Raw genomic sequence first — 23,312 nt, 5'->3', positions numbered from 1 at the left:
TGTAGGAGAGGCTGAACCAGGAACTAAGCAGGAAGAACAAACAATCTCTTGTGTATTGTGGATAACTCAGGCCTTTTGTCTTAGTAAGTAACCAGCAGGAAGACGTTGGCTCCCCATTTTGCACAGATATGCTGTTAATTGTTCCCCCCCCCCCCTGCCAGGGAAAACAATTAGGCTGCTTTCTATTAATCGTACAGTATTATAACTTTGCAGTTTTTTCTATTACTTTTTTTTTTTTTAAAGCTGCCCAGATAACACATTCCTCCAGTAGCCATGCAAATAGAATTAAATAATAAATCAACATTAAAGGCTGGCAGGGGATATTTTTTGCTACATTATTTCTTTTCTTTCTTTCTTTCTTTTTTAAATACATTTTTACTGGGTTTCTTTGTTATAACAAATTGCAAATGCAGTTATCCAAATTTTATATTTTACAATCCCCACCCTCCCATAGACTTCCCTCATCTTCCCTTTCTGGTTTATTGCATTACTTGTTATCTTCCGCATGTTAAATAACTATACATGTTGTTACGCTGTCTGTCATCATATTCTGCTTAAATGAAGTTGTGAATGTTTATTCAAAACCTGCCAATGAGTCCATCTCTTTTTGTTGTTTCTGTAGGTAAGTTGTGAAAGGTTCCCATTCTTTTTTAAAGTCACCATTGTCCTTTCCATGTAATTTGTCAGTTAACTTTGCTAATTATGCATAATTCGTCGATTTTTCTTGCCATCGTTCTTTGGTTGGTACTTCTCCTGGCTTCCAGCCTTGGGCTAGCAAAACTGTTGCAGCTGTTGCAGCATACATAAATATTTTCCATTATTCTTTTGGCAGAGCTTGACCTGAAATACCCAGCATTGCTATGTTATTTCTGTGATCATGTTGAATGCCCATTTGAGTGAGAGATTCCCACTGCTATGGCATTATGTTTGGCTGGTATTAAGTGCTATCTGGACACTAGCTTCTGAAAGGACTCCCATTGGTACGTATATGGTATTAAATAACTGCTTGGTCCACATAGCACCCAAGATGCACTTGAACCCAATTGACATATACTATATCAAAATGCTAAGTGATACTTATACTGGAAATGCCCAGTGCAAACTTGTTCATCAACTTGTTCTTGGGTAGCATATCGCCACCCTTTATTTTCAGCCTCAGCTATGAAAATATCATCAACGCCACCGGCAATAAATAAATAAAAAGAACATCCCTAAAGTGGCACAGTTATTGCTACAAATGTTACTGATAAGCACCGATGAAGTGCAAGGAAATCGTTTTAGGAAACAGAGCAAGCATAAATGCTAGAGCCCATTATCTTGTGCCATTGCCTCGGAATTATGCCTATTTATCGCATTAAAAAATAACCCTTTGCCAGTCCGAGGAAATCCTTTTAAAATACCACACATCCCTTTAAAACAGGAGTCAGCAAACTTTTTCAGCAAGGGGCCAGTCTGCTGTCCCTCAGACCTTGTGGGGGGCCAGACTATATTTTGGGGGGGGAATTGAATTAATTCCTATGCCCCACAAATAACCCAGAGATGCATTTTAAATAAAAGCACACATTCTACTCATGTAAAAACACGCTGCTTCCCAGACCGTCCGCGGGCCGGATTGAGAAGGTGATTGGGCTGGATCCAGCCCCCAGGCCTTGGTTTGCCTACCCATGCTTTAAAATACCATACATCGTACTAGCATACAGGTTGGGGTAGCTGTAGCCTGGGGCATTAGGTAAAGGTAAAGGGACCCCTGACCATTAGGTCCAGTCATGGCCAACTCTGGGGTTGCGGCGCTCATCTTGCTTTATTGGCCGAGGGAGCCGGCGTACAGCTTCCGGGTCATGTGGCCAGCATGACTAAGCCGCTTCTGGCGAACCAGAGCAGCGCACGGAAATGCCGTTTACCTTCCCGCTGGAGTGATACCTATTTATCTACTTGCACTTTGAAATGCTTTCGAACTGCTAGGTTGGCAGGAGCAGGGACCGAGCAACGGGAGCTCACTCCGTCGTGGGGATTCGAACCACCGACCTTCTGATCGGGAAGTCCTAGGCTCTGTGGTTTAACCCACAGCGCCACCCGTATCTTATGCACTCCCTAATTCCACACTAACTTCCAGATTTTGGAGTACAGCTGGCCAGCTTGACCAAAAGGCAGGGGTGATGGAATTTGAAAGGCAGTAGCATCTGGAGGACAACCCTGCTGTTTTTCATTATTATTATTATTATTATTATTATTATTATTATGCCCTATACCCATAGATTTCAGGATGGTTCACAACATAAAATTACAATATAAAACATGCAAAATACTTAATAAAATTAAGAACTAAGACAACCCAATAATCCCCTCTACCACAACACATTCAAAAGGGCATCAGATGTCAATCAGCTAAGGACTTGGTTGAAGATGGGGAGCCATCACAGAAAAGGCCCTTTCTCATGTTGCCACCCTCCGGAGCTCCCATGTCAGCCCACCATTGGAAGACAGACTATGTTCCTTGCAAAGGCATATATCTATGTAGATTTATGTTGAGAGGCCACTGTTAAGATGTCACACAGGCAGCCTCTCAAATGGGAGAAGAAAGAAAAGGCAATATGTCATCTTTCTCATTTACTTTTCCTTTCACAAACCAGAGCGGCTGTCCCTCCCCATCTCATTCCACCATCCAGCAGAAACCTCATTAAGGAATCCTTCTTTTCCAAACCCCCTCGTGTGCCTTCTCCCTAAGGGAGTTTTAGTGCCATAACTCAAGCGAGCTTTCAAGTCTTATATTACTTCTGTTTTGATTTATCTCACGCCCTGTTCACAGCAGCCCAGGGCAAAGCACAGCGTGGTTAAAAGCTAGGAAAATATCAAATGTGAATCCTAAGCGTATCCTATCATTGACGATCATTTATAGGGCAATTATATCATGCAGAATGCTTTATAACCTGACATTTAGGCTGTTGACAAATCGGAAAAGGACACCGCCAACGTTCCCGTTTTGCAAACAATGCTCTTCCCAGGGCACAGCCTCTTACTGCCACCAGCGATGCAAAGACTGCAGTCATATATGCACTTAAGAGTTGGATGAGACATCAACAGGTCATCTAACCCAACCTGCTTGCAAGAAACCCACTTCTCCAGAGTCCCTGGCAGGTGGGCCCCTGTTTTAAGACCTCTAAGGTAGGAATTGACTGCAATGCAGTCCTGTTTTATGCCAGCTTGCCAGTTTAAGATTGCTCAGGACTCTGGTCTTCCTACCCTAGCGAGGCAGTGAGGTTGTGTCTCCCCTTCAGCATGCAGGGTAGAAAGGGTTCATCCGGCTGGGAGATGGGGAAATCCAGCAGCAGGGATAGCCTTTCACGACTTCCAAATGCGTCATGTTCCTCTGTCTGTCTGCCTGGGGAATGACTAAAAGCCACCTGAGTCAGGAGAGCTTTTAAAAAAACAAAAAACCAAAAAAAATACTGAATCAATCAATCAATTGCACTCCAGAACTTTTTATTTTGACAATATTTCCAGGATCAAACAAGGATATTCTGTCTAAAGAACTGTAAACATTTTCACTAATTGCAGCTAGATGGGCACCTCAGTTCAGCATGGGAAGGAATCGGAAAATCTGTCTACACAGATTTCTGTTTAGGGAAGCTTTTAATATTTGATGAATTATTGTATTTTAATATTTTGCTGGAAGCCGCCCAGAGTGGCTGGGGAAACCCAGCCAGATGGCTGGGGTATCAATAATAAATTATTTATTTATTATTATTATTACACTATTTCGGTATGATAGCCTTTGGTCTGCTGCAACCTCAGGAAAGATAGTGGCCAATCTAAGACTGAAACAGGGGAAGGCAATATTTCAGTACAATTTGGTGGGACTTTATTCATTTACCTTCAATCCAAATATGTGCATCTCTCTGCCAGAAGTAGCCGGATCTATATGGATGTCATAGGTCAAGCACAGAGATTTCAGGTGATTGTCCCACACCATTAAGAAAAGTGAGAGGGCATTTATAATATATAGATTATATATTATAATCTTCCAACTCTATGGTTCTCTTTGATTCATACCAGCTCAGGAGCTAGTCCTAGGTTTGGGCTGGGTGACAGCTTTTTAGCCCTTTTTTGCAAACTTTCCTGAATTTTTCCAGCCCAATCGCATCAGAGCTCCAACATTTAAAAAATTTAAAAAAGAAGTTATGAGAGGAAAAGAAAAAGTAAAAAAGGGGGAATAGTGCCCAAAATACAGTAAGAAAGATATAGTATAATGCTCTACATATAATCAGTTACACCTAATTCTTCTTCATAGAAGAAACTGGTTGGTTTTATTTTGAAGGATTGTTGGTTTATTAAGGAAAGGGGACAGATTATGTTCTGTATTATATTACATTGTCCTTTCTAAATGAGCAGGCCCGCCTTTGCCTTTTGCCTATTGACAACTACTTGGCTGAAAGCTTATGGCAATATTTTGCCATTTGAAAACACCCTCACACAGGCTATGCTAATGCATTCCCAGAGAGCAGAACATTCTCCATTGCAGGTCTTCCAGATTTTTGCTGTCAGAGCCCAAAGCCGAACCTGACACTAATGAGAAGGTCTGATGGGTGAGCGTTCAGATTGTGTCTCTTATGCAGTCATTTGTTATGGTTTCCCTGTGAAGTTGTGACACAAAATCATAGCATCCGGCCCTTTTAACTTCACAGCGGCTTCTGCGAGCCCCAACATTTTATTCCTCTCATGCAGATCCTTGTCAAGGGAAAGGACGGCTATAGCAATAGCAAAGCTATAGTCTATAGCAAAGCACACAAGACTCCATGCAGAAGGCCTTAAAACACACAAGCAAAGGCTCTTATTTGTAAGGAGGAAATATATACTTATTCAAGCAAGAAGTGGCACCGGCATAGCAGTAGACACAGGGCTCAGGAGTCATAGTTCAGGAGCACAAGCAGCAGCTCAGATCTGGGAGGAAGCAACAAAGATGTCCCAACAAGTTGCCATGCCATGCCTGGGACAGGTAGAGACATGGCTGCCAACCTGGTTGTGTATTTGCAAGGGAATCATAGAATCATAGAGTTGGAAGAGACCACAAGGGCCATCGAGTCCAACCCCCTGCCAAGCAGGAAACACCATCAGAGCACTCCTGACATATGGTTGTCAAGCCTCTGCTTAAAGACCTCCAAAGAAGGAGACTCCACCACACTCCTTGGCAGCAAATTCCACTGTCGAACAGCTCTTACTGTCAGGAGGTTCTTCCTAATGTTTAGGTGGAATCTTCTTTCTTGTAGTTTGGATCCATTGCTCCGTGTCCGCTTCTCTGGAGCAGCAGAAAACAACCTTTCTCCGTCCTCTATGTGACATCCTTTTATATATTTGAACATGGCTATCATATCACCCCTTAACCTCCTCTTCTCCAGGCTAAACATGCCCAGCTCCCTTAGCCGTTCCTCATAAGGCATCGTTTCCAGGCCTTGGACCATTTTGGTTGCCCTCCTCTGGACACGTTCCAGTTTGTCAGTGTCCTTCTTGAACTGTGGTGCCCAGAACTGGACACAGTACTCCAGGTGAGGTCTGACCAGAGCAGAATACAGTGGCACTATTACTTCCCTTGATCTAGATGCTATACTCCTATTGATGCAGCCCAGAATTGCATTGGCTTTTTTAGCTGCCGCGTCACACTGTTGGCTCATGTCAAGTTTGTGGTCAACCAAGACTCCTAGATCCTTTTCACATGTACTGCTCTCAAGCCAGGTGTCACCCATCTTGTATTTGTGCCTCTCATTTTTTTTGCCCGAGTGCAATACTTTACATTTCTCCCTGTTAAAGTTCATCTTGTTTGTTTTGGCCCAGTTCTCTAATCTGTCAGGTCGTGATCCTGTCCTCTGGGGTGTTAGCCACCCCTCCCAGTTTGGTGTCATCTGCAAATTTGATCAGGATGCCCTTGAGTCCATCCTCCAAGTCGTTGATAAAGATGTTGAATAAGACCGGGCCCAAGACAGAACCCTGTGGCACCCCACTAGTCACTCTTCTGTGGACTTTGGCTCTACTTCCCATTAACTGATGGATCGTAAAGATGTTGGATTGGCTGAGTGTAGTTCTGTAAAGTCCAATTTGGGGACCTCGAAGTCCCTAGCCACCTGGCACCACTGTGCTATCAGGTGACAGACAGGTAGGCAGCCACGCTGATCCTGATAAGGATCGGGCCCGCAGAGCCAGAAAAGGTCCCCCACTGCTGTTCTATGTGAAAAACATAGGCCCCTGCCTATTTCACCAACTACTCTTAAGCACTACAGCTCATGCGCAATAGTCAAAACATAACTGCTCATCAGCTTTAACGCATTTAAGGAGACAAAAGTACAACTCAGTGCCTGGGCACTGTGACTATTCCCATCACAAAGGGAGGAAGCCAATGCTCTCATTAGAAATACTATGCTGAGAGAGAGAAGGAAAAAGACAAATGAAAAGGATGTTTCAGTGAACCATAGCGTTATGTTGAAAAGATTGTCCCCTCTTTCAACACAACCAGACTTTTGTTTGTGCAAAGAAGAGGGATCTACAGGAGTGCTTGTAACCTACTTGGTAAATTGTGTTAACAGAAAATAAATAGGCACTCCCATGAAACTCTGCTAATTGCCTCTTAATGTGCCAAACAGAGGTCTCCATTCGTGCAGCCATTGTTTTGCTCTGTTTCCGCTGTGGATCCACTGGGCTTTCCCCTAGAAAAGGAACAAAACCAGGTATGCTCACCTCACGTTTACTGGGTTGACATTGGCTCAGTAGAGGATGCAGTTCCTTTGTTGAAATGAGTCAGTTCTACAGTGTTATTTACTTATTAGTTTTATTAATAATATTAGGTGGCATAAAACAAGGTTTTACTCATTGAGTAGACCCATGGAAATTACTAGACCAACATTATTAATTTCAATAGGTCTTTTTTGGAGAAAAACTTAGTAGAGCATCACCCATTAACACCAGTTCTTAATTTGAAGTATTGTCTACTCTTCATCAAGGAACGCGGATGGCACTGTGGGTTAAACCACAGAGCCTAGGACTTGCCGATCAGGTCGGCGGTTCAAATCCCCGTGACGGAGTGAGCTCCCGTTGCTCGGTCCCAGCTCCTGCCAACCTAGCAGTTTGAAAGCACGTCAAAGTGCAAGTGGATAAATAGGTACCACTCCGGTGGGAAGGTAAACGGCGTTTCCGTGCGCTGCTCTGGTTCGACAGAAGCGGCTTAGTCATGCTGGCCACATGACCCGGAAGCTGTATGCCGGCTCCCTCGGCCAATAAAGCGAGATGAGCGCCGCAACCCCAGAGCCAGTCACGACTGGACCTAATGGTCAGGGTCCCTTTACCTTTTACCTACTCTTCATCACCTACTCTTCATCACAATGTCCCAAGGCAAGTCATAATTTAAATAGTGTTTGAAACACATTTCTGTCATGAAAGATATTACAACGCATGTCTAGGGCTAGGGTAAAGAGGTGCACCTTCAGCATACAATGAGAATTGTACAGTGAAGGTGCCAGTGAGGAGATTTCACCCCTCCCATACCCAAGAATCTCCTAAGCAGTCTGCTGATTCTGCAGAGAGGAGGAGGCGTGTACTGATATCTACATATTCTGCTCCAGCACCACATCAGAGAGTGAGTCGGTCAGTGAGAGAGTGAGTCGGTCAGTGAGTGAGTCAGTCAGTCAGTCAGGGAGAGGAAAAGACTGAGTGTTATCTCTGTGTAGATAAGGTCGCTGCAGAAAGCAGCTGTAACACTCAGTGCAGTCCAGCATCTCCATTTGTATATAGTTTGTATAATACAGTAGCTGTTAGTGAATAAAAGAAGATATTCTTCAGCGCTGTCGTCCGAGTGATTTATGCTCTGCTGTACTCTGCTGTACAACGACTGTCTTCTTGGTGGAGTGATTTGCGGTGCTCACAGCTCTGAGTTGTGAGTCCACAGCACTTTGACCTGTTCCTGTGCAGAAGGTGGTCTCTGGAAGTGCTACCCAGCTCGCCTAGCCCAGTCGGGGCTGAAGTGGATGAGTCCAGTTGGTGGCACTGGCTCAAGGGCGATGCTGACAGCCAGGAGCACCTCTATGGTGAGGGAATTCCACAATTTAGGGGCTGCCACAAAACAGGTCTTCTCCTGGGCAACCACACTTTGAACTTCTGAGGGCAGCAGAATTACCAAGAGGGTCTCCACTGCTGATCTTCACACCCAAGACATGTCAGTAGGGAAGGAGGAGGTTTTTCAGATATTTGGGACCTAAGTCATTTAGGGCTTTCAACACTAGCATGGGCACTTGTAATTGGGTCCAGAAATGAACTGGCAACCAAGGAAGATGTTTTCCAATGTTCCAAATGGAAGCGGAGCCAGTAGCTGAGACCCTGCATTGTGCATGAAAGCCTTTTAATGAGACATGACTTCAATTTCTAGGTTTGAAATATGCAAGGAGGTACATAAGACAGGAAATGGCCGAGAGCAGGCTGATGTTCATAGGGTAGTGCCCCCTTTGCCCCCACCTTCAGTGACTCTGGTCTGTATGGGGGCATGCCCTACACATGAGTAACACATTTGTTTTGGTTTCTTTGGTGAGAGGGAGCTCTCTTAGGTGCTGCAGCCACCAGTCTGCCTTTCCACCTTTCCCCATGAACCCAGAACAAGACATCAACAAAAGGTCTGGGGACCTCAGTGGCAGGACTCAAGAGTCTGGTAATCATAATTTCTGGGCAACTTCCAGAACTGCCAGTCAGCCTATAGTAGCCCATAATCTGATACCCTAATTTCTTAAATGGTCTGAAAATGGGACGTTTCAATGGTTTGAATCAAATGCTTCTATGTTTGCAGACGCAATGCTAAATTTGTGAATTAAAAGTGCGAGTTTGCAGCCTGCAGGGTACAAGACTGAATCTCGTAAACGGCAAGGAAGGAAAATCACTTCCAGTGGCAAAGCTGTCATTTCTGTAGGATGCATCTTCTGTAAGTGTTGACCTAAAATAAGAAATAATAGTCTATATGTTACAACCATAATGAGCCCCTGCGAGACCGAATGAACTGTGTGACTGTCCTAATGTATATTGACAGCATAATCTGAGGGATTACGGTGGAACTGTAGCCTTGCTAAAATTTATTGGATAAATAATAGAGAGAGTTTTTTAAAGGATTATTGGATACAGCATTACTCTTCAGCCCAAGAGTGATCTTTCCTGGTTATCCAAAACACTCACGAGAGAATCAAGAGCTTGCTTGGAATATTCTGACAATTGATAGAACATCCTTGTTTTAACTAATGCAGAAGTGTGTTGCCGTCTGGAATAGCGATAGCAGTTTAGGAGGCCATGGTGTGTATTATTGAAGTGAAATGTCTTACACATATGAGGAGGTGAATGGGAATAAAGACTTTAATGACATTTAAAGCCTATTTGGGGGTTTTGTTTTGTTTTGAAGGAAGAAATTGAAACAGGATTATGTTCTGCTATGTCTTGAAAAGAAGAGGTGGTGCTGGCAGCCTCACTTAGCCCAAGAGTTCTCTCAAGCCAATGATGGTTCTGTCAGGAGTGATGAGTGTGTGCGTTCCCTGGTGTGGGTTTCCTCACTTCTGGCTTCTCGCTGGACCCACAGCTCTTTCTTCTATGGTCCGAGGAAAGAGAAGACCAAGGCTGTGTACACACTTCCGTCACTGGTTTGGGAAGTTCTGTGCAACCAGGTCCTGCTATCCAAACGCTCATTATACAAAAAATTCACCTGTCCAAATACGAGGAATTTGTACCCAAACCTCACTAGACACACCGCAGATTCAGATATCCAAACAGCTGAACCTGCATGTAGTACTGTAAACAAATAAGCCGCCTTAAACAAGCCTTGCTTTTTTGTTTTGAGGGTCTGTGGCAGCCCATAGGGAGGGAGGAGGAGAGATTGGGCATATAAAAGAGCATATTTTCCCCTTCCTTGTTTGCCTTTTGCAAGGTTTTAAAGGGTGGTCCTGGTGCTTTATTCCTTATCTTGGAGCCCGAATCCCGTAGTCGGGAATGCAATAGAATTTTCCTCATGGGAATCAGTGGAAACCGCAGACTTGCTCTGCAAACACTCACAACGTTATTCCCCGAGAACACATTGTGCTTGTCTGGCAGGAGCTGCCTTTACAAATCCCGTGAGCCAGAATCTGGATCTATCCTGTCTCTCCTTATGAAAAGCAGCCTCAATCCAAAGTAAGAAGAATGACTTAGCTGCACTGTAAGCAGGTACTGTGTACACAGCCTAAATATGGGATAAATAGAAGTTGCATATTGATTACAAGAAGGGACTTATTAGGAAAGAAGAGGTCTGCTTGTTTTGGTTTGGCTCTTAAGGACAGGCCATAATAATCTCGGTCACCTCAAGTGCTGGCTGCTGATACCTGTAACAGGCCTGTGTCTCTCACAGAGCGAGGCACCAATCAGGCTGGACAAGCAATCAATTCTCAAGTCCTATCCATTTTGGAATGATGAGGCTTTTAAGCACACACTACATCACATCAATGGCTTGAGTTTTGTTTTTTGTTTATTTAATTTCATGTCAGCAAACATTGGAAATAATAGAAAAATGAACTGTGCAGAGTTTCAGAAAAGAATCACGAGTTCCCCTCCCCGCCATAATTCCTCTTACAGTAAAATGATAATTCAAGGGGTAGGGGAGGAAAAACTATTATTTTCAGTGGCTAAGCAGTTTTATAATTCTATGACCATTCATCACAGTTAAATGTACTAAATAATGCGCAGGGAGGGAAAGAAACAGGCAACAAAAGAGAGAGATGAATAATATTACTTACAACAGCATTATCAATACATACATTAAAAAAAAACCTACCCCTGATGCATAATTGTATCACTTCAAAGGCTAATACAGAATTTTATTATATTTGCAAACTTAACCTTAATCATCAGAAAGTCCGGGGGGGGGGGGGGGGGATTGACCTTGTAAGCGGTCTATGAGAATTTAACAAAATTGATAAAATCTACATAATGGAATAACTATACACTCCAGTATAAATTTAAATTTGAGGAGAATATGAATGTAAACACTCATTAATATACAACATGCCCAGACATATACTGACCTTCTCTCTTCAGAACTGTCGCTTTCGCTGCTAATTGTGCTTTGCTGCCCACAGAGGCAGCTATCCAACAGGTGCTGCTTCTGTTTCAGGGATGCTTGCAAGGAAAGGATTCCAGCTCAAGCACCACTGAAACGAACGGAGGCTATGCATCATCATCATTGCAAGTGGGATGTGCCCAGAGACACAAACAAAAAAAGCTGCATTTTTTTCAGGGAGTAGCCGAAGGGGGCTCAGGGTATTCTAGGGCATTGCACAAGATGGCTCGGTTTTGACAAGCTAAAAACACAGACTACAGCTAATTGAAACTCATAAAAACAGGGACACTGATTTTGTTTTTACTTTGTTCAAGTTTTAAAAATGTCCCAAGAGGATTAAACTTTGCCATTTTAAAACGGAAACTTCCAAAATTAGTAAAGCCTGTTACACTCGTCTACACTGAAAGGAAATCAGGTTATTTAAAAGGAATGCTTGGATCATATCTGGTACACAACATGCAGTGTGAGAGAGAATCTAAACGAAAGTGAAGAGTTAAATGACAACGGCCATATTTTAGCCGGGCCGTAAATAGTAACAAAACTGCCGGCTAGGATGGCGATTTGAGGATATATCCCTCCTCCTCTTTCCCTCAAAAAAGTTGTAAAATACTTGCTACCATTTTTACCCAACTTCAAGATGCACGCAACAGCCAATGTCATTTCTGGAACTCAAGCGAGCTTTATATTTTTTCCTTTTATTCTTCTCAAATGGCATCCGTTCCCTGGCCTACCAATGGCACATGGCAAACTACTTCACATGGGATTAAGCTTCTGAGAAAAACAGCCACCCCATACATCGATCCCTGCCAGGAGGCCACTGCAGACACCATGCATGGGACTCAGTGACTCATCTATCAGAACGCCTGAACACGGTGTTGTCTGGCATTGGAACAGAGATCATTCTGTTTGGAATTCCTGGTACATCTTTGCAGTGGGCCACTTGGGGCTGTGGAACAGGAGGGCAAAATTATCACCTCCAAGATCGAGGATGGGCGCCATCGCTTCTCTGGTCCTACCTGACCTTTCTGGGAGCTGCGTGGAGGAGACCCTTGACTTCCTGGGCGGTATTGCAAGGCAGGTAGCCAGACTAGTAGACTAGAAGGCAGAGCCTGACCTTCTTCTCCACCTTCCCTCCATGCATATGCTGACTACATGGAGTGGAAGAGCAGTTAAAATGGAGGGTCATCTTGCCCCTCAATCTGTCTTCAGCAGAATGTATAAAAAGGGTGTCTATACACAGACGGCTTCTATCCGCACGATCAAAGAGCTTGGCTGTGCAATGTCCCTACTCACACTGAAGACTCCATAGATCTGTGCATGAGCACAAGCCCTTTTGCACACATTCTGCCAACCCCTGGAAAACAGGGATGGGGGAGGAGCTGCATGAAGGTCAGGGATCGGGGCCAAGGGCTACAATTCCCTCCCTCCTCAACACACAGATGCGTTTCAAAGGGGGAATCTGGAAAAAAATAAAATGAAATAAATCCCTGAAATATGTACGAGGGCAAGCCTTATGGCTGCTTTGCCAGTTGTAGCTGCTGCTGAGCATATGATTGTACAACATTTCCCTAAGCTGTGTTAAGTTCAACATACAACGTCTCTTGCAAATATCTCGTCTTCCCTTGGCTGTAGATTAAAGAGTTCGATCGCCATGTTTCAGACCAGTTAGGATACAATATTCAAAGAAACAAGGCACCCTGATGGATAAGCAGAGCAGGTTGGGAAGAAATGGGGAGGAAAATGTACTGGCATGTTACACAACTATACTTAAAAATTAAATAGAACAAACGTAAAATTATGGCGCATGTGTACATTTGTTAAGATTTCTAAAACTAAAAGTCTTTTTTTTAATAAAAAAGTACCACTTTTTGCCGTAGCGAAGCCATCGTTGCACAATAACTTATACTTAGAAGGAAACGAAAACTTCCCATCTTCCACAAAATATATATAATTATAACATCCACACTGATAGTTTAAGGAAACAAAATTTAAGCAAATTATTACACGTAATGTAGCAATCTTTGCGGACCTTTCTAAATCAGAACGTGGTGCCTCGGAACGTGAATGCTTGAACTGAAAGGTTAAGCTTTTCCATATAGGAGACAAGACTATGAAACCAAGAAAACAACCGAAAGTTAATAATATTTCCCCCGTTTCATACTGGAACAGTTGCAGGTGATATTCAATTAATGGTGGGGAGGGGAATTCAGTGTCATGTTTTATTGTATTCAGGTTTACAATAAGGTAATCATGAAGAGGCAAAGACATGATTTCTCTTACTGGGATAGGGATCAAGCCAAAACCCGATCTTTTTCTGATAATGTTTGGTAGGCTTGCTGAAGGGAACAGTGAAACAGGCTTGTACTCTGAGTTAAACCACATGATCAGCAGGTCCACTGTCAAGACTGTACCACTTCAGCTGTAGAGGAAAGGTTACGCAACATAAATGCTCCCTAGAGACACAATCTTAACATGTTCTGGCCTCACTCTCTGTCATGAAAGTTCTCTACGTGGAAGTTTTCAAATCTCTCCCAACCAGCAATCTCAAATGTCCAGCAACATATACATCACATGATCATACCTTTCAGCTCTCCGACAGTATGGATTTGAGGCAGACCGTTCAAACCAACCTGGCTATTATATCCTTTGCTAATTTAATATAAAACATTTACATAGATTTTCTTTAAAAATATAAAATTGCACACTGCCTAGCGCTGTGGCTCGATTTTTTAAAAAAGGACAGGCCAGGGTTGTTGTTTTTAAAAATAAATAAATTACTAGGCGGAAATCCAAACCCATAACCTTTTTAATGTAGAACATTGTTAAAAGACGCCAATTATTCTTCACCACGTCTCTTGGAAGCAGCTGCTTTCTACAAGCTTGCCTGGCAGGGAACAGACTCAATTCAATATGGATAGGTGAGGATTTAAAGAAGGGGAAGAAATGGTTCCCAGAGATCGTAATCTAGATCAGATAGCTCAGGCACAAGGAGGTGTCACTTAGGAGTAAAGGAAGGAGGCCAAGATTTTGTCATTTGCACGCTAGTGTTTTTCAATTTCCCTGTTTCTCAGTAGACTAGCTGGCGTTGTTTTTCAAAAAGCTTTATTGTTTCTTTATGATTTTTGGTGTTATCTATGTATTCTCCTCTTGTTTTGAACCCTGGATAAGAAAACAAGCAACATTATATATCTCGACTTTTCCAACATTTCACCATCAGGCAGCTGCTATGAAGCAAGTCTTGTTTAAAAGGTGCTTCCAAGTGGCTAGAATTAGTCTTGATCTTGGCTGTTCAGGATTCGCTATGCTAGGGACTGGGGAACCTGTTGCTTGCCACATTTGGCAGGACTACAGTTCCCATCAGCCCTAGCCAGCAAGGTTAGGCATGATGGGAGCTAAGGTCCTTCATTCCTGCAATCAGGGCAAAATGGGCAGCTGGTTGGGCTATTATTTTCAGTGAAATTTGTCTACCAGCCGATTGCAATTCCCTTGTGGTTTCAGCCACTGAAAATTATGATAAAGTGCAGTTCTGCCTTCTCATGCATAGTAGAAGTCTCCAGTTATTATTACTGTTATATTATTATTATATTTTTAAAAAGCTTCAGAGCCATCTAAGTACACCACAATGGTTAAAATGCTTACACTGGCTAATGCATGTCGTAAGGAATAAGCCACCTGTTGTGCTTTGACTGCATATATTTTTAATTATCAAAACAGAAGGGACAGACCCTTCCAAAAATAAGGCGTTTACATTACCTCAGGAAACAAGGGTTATTACTAGAAGACCTGTTCCCCCATATATTTGCAGTGGCGTTTGGTGTACCAAACAGAACGTGTCTTAGGACAGCAAGCTTTGATCGGCAGGTTAGTTCGTAGGCAGGGTTTGTGTGTGTCAACTTTAGAAGGCAGAGGCAAATTTTAAATTCAGCGTGACTACCAGCGAAGGGCACACATGTACATTTGCAGCTGCTGCCGTAAAAAAGGGCATGGTAAGAGAAAAGTATTAAAGATAGCTCTTTTTCCGTCCAAATAGCGGTAGGTTTATTAAATTGCAAATTAATGCCCCCCATCGCCCTCAGCGTCTCAAAAAGCCGTGCATATTGAGGTTGCAACTTTATTTGAAATTGATTTCTACGTTAAGGGTACTGTGGCAATGAAGTCAACTAAAAACACGCGCACATAAATTAACCCCTGGACATCCCTGATTAAAATTATTTAATTTTGCATCGTTATTACAGCTAATGAAAATATTTAAGAATGCTACATCCTACATCTTTCAGCTGAAGGGCTCCTTTGGTACCCACGCCGCCACCATACTGCCGGGTTCAGAAGTCTAAGGAGGAGGAACCTCCAACCTCTCTTGCTCAAGCCAGCTCCATCCCAGCTCCTAGGAAGTGGAACTTGCTACAACGGCCTTTGCCACACAGCTGGGCTCCGCGTGTTGGAAGGAACTAAGCGACAGCAGCTTGAAGGAGCTCTTGGGGTGGGAGAAAGGGGACAGGGTGTGTGTGTGTCCCCTCTGTTCAAACACACATTTTAAAGGACTGAAGCTCTCGATCCTAATTTGCATCGCAATGTCATGGCCAAGCAAGCCATTTGCCAAGCGCAGAGACTGTGCAGCCTCTGTTCACTTCGGTGGGGCGCCAAGTCCCTTCCTTAAGACGACAGAAGTATCAAACAGATGCAGAAGAACCCCGGGGGCGAATGCCAAAGGCTGCTGCTTTTGCCCTAACCCCTTAAGACGGTCAAAGGAACTCAGCTGTGTCAGCATTCGCTGGGAGGTTATAATGAAAGAACGCGGGTGTTTGGGTGCATATACATCGATCGACCAACTGATTGTTCCAAAGCAGGTTATAGGCTGCACATTCCCTTTTGCACTAAGTAAGAAGGTCCATTACGACAATAATAATGACGATAATAGAAATCACAACTAAGAACGGAGTTTTCTTTAAAAATAAAAAGGAGCAGAATACAGCTTCTGCATGTGCTAGGAGGCGGGTGGTCTACCGCTTGCAGCCCTGAAATCCTACCTACTTGCCATGTTCCCTGACTTCAGAGAAGCCACCAGGCCATACTAGCACATGCTCAATACATGTTTTTGATGGAGAGTTCATTCATATATATATGTATGTATATATATTTTTTTTAAAGAAAAAGAAAAAGATTTTAAAATGTCACTGTAAGAATAATGATTACACCATAAAGTAAGCTGAAACCACACAAGGCCGTACAGAAATACATACTACTAGGGAGCAAGAAACACCCCTGGTTTTAGGGGTCAACCTCTGAGCGTGGGGAGGAGCAGGAGGGGGAGGAGAGCTGGCTGGTAGGAGGTTTTTTGCATGCCGGCACGTAGATGGCTCAAGGAGAAGCTAATGCTTTGAAGTTGGGTGCTGTTGAAGGGCAGAGAGCTTGTCCCAGGAACTGCAGAACAGCAAATGGAGGAATGAGGAGAAAATTAAGGCAAATGTAGCACAGGAACAGAAGTGTTTTTGCCTTGGTTTGCGATTTGTTCTCTTCTTCTTCTTCTTCTCTCTCTCTCTTTTTGGTAATAGCTGCTTGTCCACGGAGATATGATGGCTGTCTTGAGGTTTTGCTAATACCTGATATCATGGATAACCAACAGTAGTCAAAACATCAACATTGTTCTAGGCTACCTGAGTTTCTCATGATGCGGATGTATATCTGACATCCAAAACAGAAGTTGCCTGGAGGAGAAAAGAGAAGGGGTTGGGGCAAAGAGAAAGGAGACACAACATTAAAATCGGACGACTCACACAGAGGTCAGATTTCCAAACCTCGTATCCTGTCCCCAAGGAATCAAAGGTAGCAGGCACCAAAATGAGGGGAGGGGGGGGAGGAAACCCACAGATCGCTGAATTGAGAGCAAGGAGCTGGCAGTTCCCGTCTGCTCCGAGACATCATTCACGGATTTCTCAGTCAATATTCATAAACAAACAGAAAGCTGAGACGTCAAGCTGCATCGCCACTCTTGTCAATGGCACGGCTTTCAGCAGAACATAAGAAGGGAGGGAGATGAGGTAGGAATGTCATCCTCAAACCCCCCTGGGCCCTAGATTTATAAATGTCTATTATGTCTCATGCACAACACTCGAGATATTCCATAATAGAGTCAAAACAAATATAAAAGCTGCACGCACATCAAGCTCACAAAGCAATGAAACAGGGTAGGGGGAGAGAAACGATATGAAAAAGTCGAGTGCCATCCGAACTCGTTAGAAAGGGAAGCTTTAGAAATTGGGCCTGACACGCCAGAGAAACGAAAGTGTTCGGGTGCACTTTCCCAGGAAATCAACATTCCATGGAGGGAACTCATGAGCGAGGCTCCTAACCACTGGGAGGGGAGTCATATGGAGACATGTGAGTCCTAGGCCACCTAAGATCTTGGAAGGTCAGAACCAGAACTTGAATTTTGCTTGGAAGTAAATCACACGCTTGTCCAGCTGCCACCATGGCAGGCGAATGAGTCTTGGTTCTCCCTGCTGCTATGACAAAGCAAGCTGCAGTGGGAACTCCCAAAGGGACCTTCGGGTAAGCCCAACGCAAAGCACATTGCCCAAAAACACAGGCATCACCCCACTGAGGAAGGCACCTCACTCCCACAAGCCGCCATAAGATCTGCCATCATTTGAACAATGTCAAGAATAAACGAATTGATTTTCACTGTTTCTGTCAATAGCAACAACCAGACTTTGGGAACTGTCAGGGAACTGCCATCGGAGCCAGAGGGAGAGGGAGGGCTCCAGAGGGATTCCGGAGAGCGTCCCGGGAGGGAGAGAAGCAGCACATCTTCTGGGGAAGGAAATCAGCGTAGCACCAGTGGAGAAGGGGGGCAGATGGGGGAATCGGCGAGGTGGCTCCAAGACTCCTCACCGGGGAGAGCACGGGTCCTCTGATCCCAACACCCTCCCTGCGCAGAAGACTTCCGCGCAGGGAGAGTAGGCGGAGACTAGGCGTCAAAGAACTTTTATGCTGGAAGAAGTTCAAGAAACGCCCACTGACGGATTCTGCCAGCGATTGAGACAGCCACGGGCGAGTGGCTGTCCAGACAGAAAGGGTTCACTCAGGCAACCCACCCAGATGTGGCGCCGATTTACGCACGAGCAACCCCTAGAACCATTACAGGAACTGACTGCTTTTAACTAAAAGGTTGGTGCTGCGCTGTTTTTGCCATAATTATTTGCATGTTTTAAACAGATTCTATGTGTGTGTATAGTTTTAATTCTATTAATGTTCAATTGTTTCTTAATGATTGTTTCTTCTATGTTTTTAGCGATTCTTCTTTTTATCTGTAAGCTGCAAAGAAGAAGAAGAAGAAGAAGAAGAAGAAGAAGAAGAAGAAGAAGAAGAAGAAGAAGAAGAAGAAGAAGAAGAAGAATTGCTTGGGCAATCCAGTCAGAAAGGCAGGGTATAAATATCATCCTCACATGTGAGGAGACGCATTACCCCCAAAGGCCTCCACCAGCCACTTTCTTGTCACAGATTTTACAGAAAACTCAACAAAATTTTGACGCGGAGTCACAAAGAAAGTTCTTGGTGGACAGTGCGTTTAAATCAGACCTGAGAAAGACAATGATCTCCCATGTACATGCTAGACGCCCCCAGGTTAGCCACACACAATCTTTGGAGGCTGCCAACTTTCTATTTTAATCTGTCCCTGTTATAGTTTTATTGTTGCCAAGATAATTTAACTTCTGCTTTCATTTTTTTCTTTTCAAATGCAACCCAATTTGCGGAATAGCAGTTGGAAAGCAGGCTTTAATTCTGCCAGCTCCGTGATGGAAGAAAGGTAGGATTAAAGTCTACAAAATAAAATATAAATAAATAAGATACACGCCGAACCCAGAATGACCTTTTTTCTTTCTTTTTTTGCTATTCTCTGTGCATGCTATGTTAAAAAGTTGCCGCAGAGCAAACTTTTGCTTCGTTTTGCTGGCCTCAAGGCTATCCTTGGCTCCAGCGAATATTTGACGTTCTCCAAACATGTCAAAACTACAGGCAGTTAGCTGATAATATATGACTGGCCAGCTTCCAAATGACACCGCTAAGTAATAATGTTAGCAAAACACCATCCGAAAAGGAGCCGGTTCTGCCAAGGAACTGATTGTCAAGTTTTTGGGAACTAAATCAAGATTGAACTCAAGTTATATCCCTCCTACCTCATCTTCTTCTTCGGAAACTTTAATGGTATTATCTGGCGACTTTATGGGTTTCTGCGTACTAGTTCCGTTCGTCTCTTCTTTGCCATGCTCTGCTTCCCACTCCTGTAGGACTTCGTCTATGTTAAAACGCCGCCGGTAATTTACAAAAAAGTTCTTCACCTGCACCACAGACTTGTTTCCAATCACATCAGAGATTGCCTGAAAATCTCGACCGTATTTCCTGATGGCTAGAGAAAAGGAGAAGAGGTGCTAAGGTTATTATCAGCGCAATAATGGAAGCCTTTAAAGTTTTAATGAATTATTATTATTGCTACAGGGAACCAGGCAGAGGGCCTTCTTGGTAGTGGCGCCCGCCCTGTGGAACGCCCTCCCACCAGATGTCAAAGAGATAAACAACTACCTGACATTTAGAAGACGTCTGAAGGCAGCCCTGTTTAGGGAAGTTTTTAACATGTGACATTTTAATGTATTTTTAATCTTTGTTGGAAGCCGCCCAGGGTGGCTGGAGAAACCCAGCCAAATGGGCGTGGTAGAAATAATAAATTATTATTATTATTATTATTATTATTATTATTATTATTATTAGACACGTGATGCTTGAATTTGTATTGTTGGGACACTGTGTCCTACTTTACATTGCGTTTCTATCCTTCCCATCATCCTCTAAAGTGCTGAGAGCAGTATGCATTCACCCCCATTTCATCCTCTCCCCTGGCCCAAGATCACCCAAGTCCAGTATGGTGGGTGGGTGGGGGAACTGTGTGCTGGGATTCCTGAATTGCAGGGGGGTGGACTAGATGATCCTCAGAGTTCCCCTGCCAACTCTACAACTCTGATTTTATTATCTTTGAAGAGGATCCTGCCCATGGTCACGCCAGGGGGCTATGCTCAAGGAACGGTGGGCTTCTCAATAGCAGCACACTCTGTTTAAAACAGATTTCATAAATATTTTATAGCAAACACTGGAAATATCGTAAGGTCAAGCAGGACCCTCCTTATGGAACTCTCGGCGACTGATCTGCATCTTTGAGCTTTCAATTCCGCAAACAACTTAAGGTGCAACTTTTCACCCAGGGTTTTGAGCCCTTTTGATATACATTTTCTGGGTCTTCAGATCTTTTCTGATTATAGGATTTTTATGTGAAGCCATTCGAAATTTGCACCATGGTATGCAGGTCGTGGTTTTTTCCAGTGTGTTTCAATATTTATTCTGTGTTCTTGTATCTATATGACAATTTGTGAACAGCTTTGAGATTTCTTAATGAAGGGTGGGCATATAAACACAAAATAAAATTTTGAAATTGTTCCTGGCCCGACAATACTTAGAGCTGCATTGCATCAAATGCATGACAGGCGCTACTAGGTATGAATGGAACAAATAAAATTCATCACCATTGTTAGGCAACTTTAAAAGTCAGAAAAAAGATCTAAGAAATGCAACCAGGACTGCATGCAACTCTGTATTTTTTATATATAAAAAACTGCAGAAAGAAAAGCGGATCTATGCAAGCTGCATGCTTTTTGTTTTATCTCCAATCCCTTTTCGTTTCACTTTTCTATGCCAGCTAATAAGAACTTGTAAAATATCAGTCAAACTTTACTGAAAACAGAAGTAAACAGACCCAAAGCATCACAACCAATACTCTCTGTTTGCCACTGTTGTGGGAGGCGGGTTACGCTGTGGTCCAAGAAAGTGCCTTTTCTACAGGGATGTTCTGCTTGACAAATGCCTTCCCCTTAGAAGTGTGCTTGGCCCCAACACTTTCATCCATTGTTCGAAACTCCCATCATTCTAGGCGCATTCTGCCATGGGGAATTTCATCAACGCGAGCAGTTTCTGAGCTCCCGGCGCAGTACCGCGCCTAAGATTTCAGATTAAAGCTGCATAGCGGAAGGAAAGGAGGACCTTTTTCTGCCTCCCCACTTCCAGCTACTCTCTGAAGACTGGAGAAGAGACCCTCTTAAGAATATTAGGGGGGTGGGCAGGGGAAGGACTAGACCATGTGAAAAATTAACGTAATTCTTCAGCTGCAGTTCATTGCTTTTCAGCTTTTTCTTTTTCAGTTATTAAAAAAACGTGCCTGGACATTCTGTTGTTGAGCCCGTAACCTAGGTTTAGGGTGCCATTTAGCTCCTAGCTAAAAGTCCTTTGAGTGAATATTCATAATACTACAAATGTATAGGCCTCTTTTTTTGCTAGCAAACTCCACCCGTGACTTGCGAAACTGCATTGGGCATCGCTACCTGGGTGGATCTATCACAGAGCAACCTCAACCGTAAATTGCAAATCAGACACCCTCCAAACTACCGCGATGGTTTACAGTAAGTATTATTATTATTATTATTATTATTATTATTAATTTGATTTATATACTGCCCTTTATCAAAAGATCCCAGTGTACAACATTAATAAGAAAAACATAAAAGCACAGTAATAGATAGCATAATAATAAAAATGATCATAATAACTGTCAGTCCCCAACACCTTTAACAGGCCACAGGTTACCTAATGGCCAAAGGCCTGGATAAAGAGGAATGTTTTTGCCCAAAGCCTAAAGACATGCAGTGATGACACCAGGAGCCTCTTGATAATATTAAGTAGGAAAGTGGATAAATTCTCTCTGATTTTCTTTTTCTTTTAAAAAATGTTTTTTATTAACAAAGGTTTTAGTTAATAGGGGTACATGCAACGGCTCTGTTTTCAATGCATAGAGTCCTTTCTAGAGGTCGGTTACATTCGATGTGAGACACTGCTATATACAAAATACTACTCCAAGACACTAGAGAAATCCCTCCATGCAATCAAAGTCCAAAGGGAGCATGATATAGGTTACGAAATAAACCCCACCCACTGGTCTAAGCTACCCTTTAAGCTCATCTCAGCCAAAAGAAGGGAATTCACTTTGAAACTAATCTATAGATTGCACCTAACACCTCAGAAGCTGGCGCTGATACACCCAAAACCTCACCTAAATGTAGGAGAAGTTGCACCACTACAGGATAAATTCTTTGCTATCAATGTGGAAGTTCCCCATCACGAAGAAATAGGGTGCCCACTATATATGGCAAACTACAACTCCCATCCTTCCTGATCTTTGATCCTGATGGCTTGGGCTGATGGGAGTTGGGAGTCTCCATCACATCTGGAGGGCTCCACGTTGACTACCCCGGGGACTGAGAGCCACCCTCCAATGCACAGAAATGGGTTTCTGGCACTATACCTTGTACAGCAAGAAGCTGCTCGTCGGTGGTCCAGCGCGCGTTGCATTTCAGCGTAACCTAAGTGTCACGAGAAAGAAAAGGAATCATTTACTTAGGTAACAGATCTGCTTTCAAACCCCGAGCCTGACAAGTGTACACAAATGAAAAAGTTGAACAAATTGCTTGAGCTGCAAGAGGAAAACAGTCATTTGTTAAACAAAGTCCCCATTATTCCTCTGAGCGGTAAGAAAGAAAGAAAGAATATATTTAGTCAAACGACAGAAGCAATTCATTATCTGAATTAACTGCTGACTGACAGCAGGGAAGAAGGAGGGGTTGAAGTGGGCAGGTGATCTAAGCTCAGGGATTCTTTTCCAGCCCAACCTAGAGATTCCAGGCACTGAATCTGGGACCTTCTCCATGCAAGGTCAATGCTCTGCCATTGAGCGATGGTGGCCACAACCAACAAGTTCGCTTCAAACACCACCCCAACGGAGTTTCATGTTAAAACTAGGTTTCTATGAAATTTTATTTATAGCCCTCCTGTCAGGGAACTGCCATTGGAGCAGGAGGAGGTGAGAGGGCTCTCGGACGATGGTGGAGAGGGTACCAGTAGGAGGAGGGATAGCCCATACGCTGGGGAAGGAAATCAGCGTAACACCAGTGGAGAAGGGGAGGAGATAGAGGAAACGGAGAGCTGGCTCCAAGACTCTTCGCAGGAGACAAGTGGAGAGGGGACAAGTGCTCCGTTACCCACACCCACAGCGCGTAAAAAGCTTGCGCGCAGGCAACGGGGGAGGAGACTGGGCGTGAAGCAGCTTTTATGTTGGAAG

General features: G+C 43.5%; 1 protein-coding gene across 2 annotated transcripts in view; it reads right to left on the bottom strand.

Moving 5' to 3' along the window:
* Positions 1 to 10,489: 10,489 nt before the first annotated feature.
* RCOR1 (REST corepressor 1) overlaps positions 10,490 to 23,312 on the bottom strand; it is a 161,257-nt gene continuing 148,434 nt past the window's right edge. For both annotated transcript variants that reach the window (XM_083438170.1, XM_083438171.1), the window contains exons 10-12: positions 22,500 to 22,557; positions 19,276 to 19,505; positions 10,490 to 16,803 (exon numbers count right to left, since the gene is read on the bottom strand). In XM_083438170.1, the coding sequence (XP_083294296.1) occupies positions 16,762 to 16,803; positions 19,276 to 19,505; positions 22,500 to 22,557 (330 nt within the window). In that variant the 3' untranslated portion in view covers positions 10,490 to 16,761. The remainder of the gene's footprint in view (positions 16,804 to 19,275; positions 19,506 to 22,499; positions 22,558 to 23,312) is intronic.

The sequence above is a fragment of the Podarcis tiliguerta genome, assembly GCF_965153285.1.
Source record: "Podarcis tiliguerta genome assembly, chromosome: 1".
Classification (NCBI taxonomy): Eukaryota; Metazoa; Chordata; class Lepidosauria; order Squamata; family Lacertidae; genus Podarcis; species Podarcis tiliguerta.
Note: the sequence above shows the minus strand (reverse complement) of the source record. Positions and strands in the feature narration are given on the sequence as shown.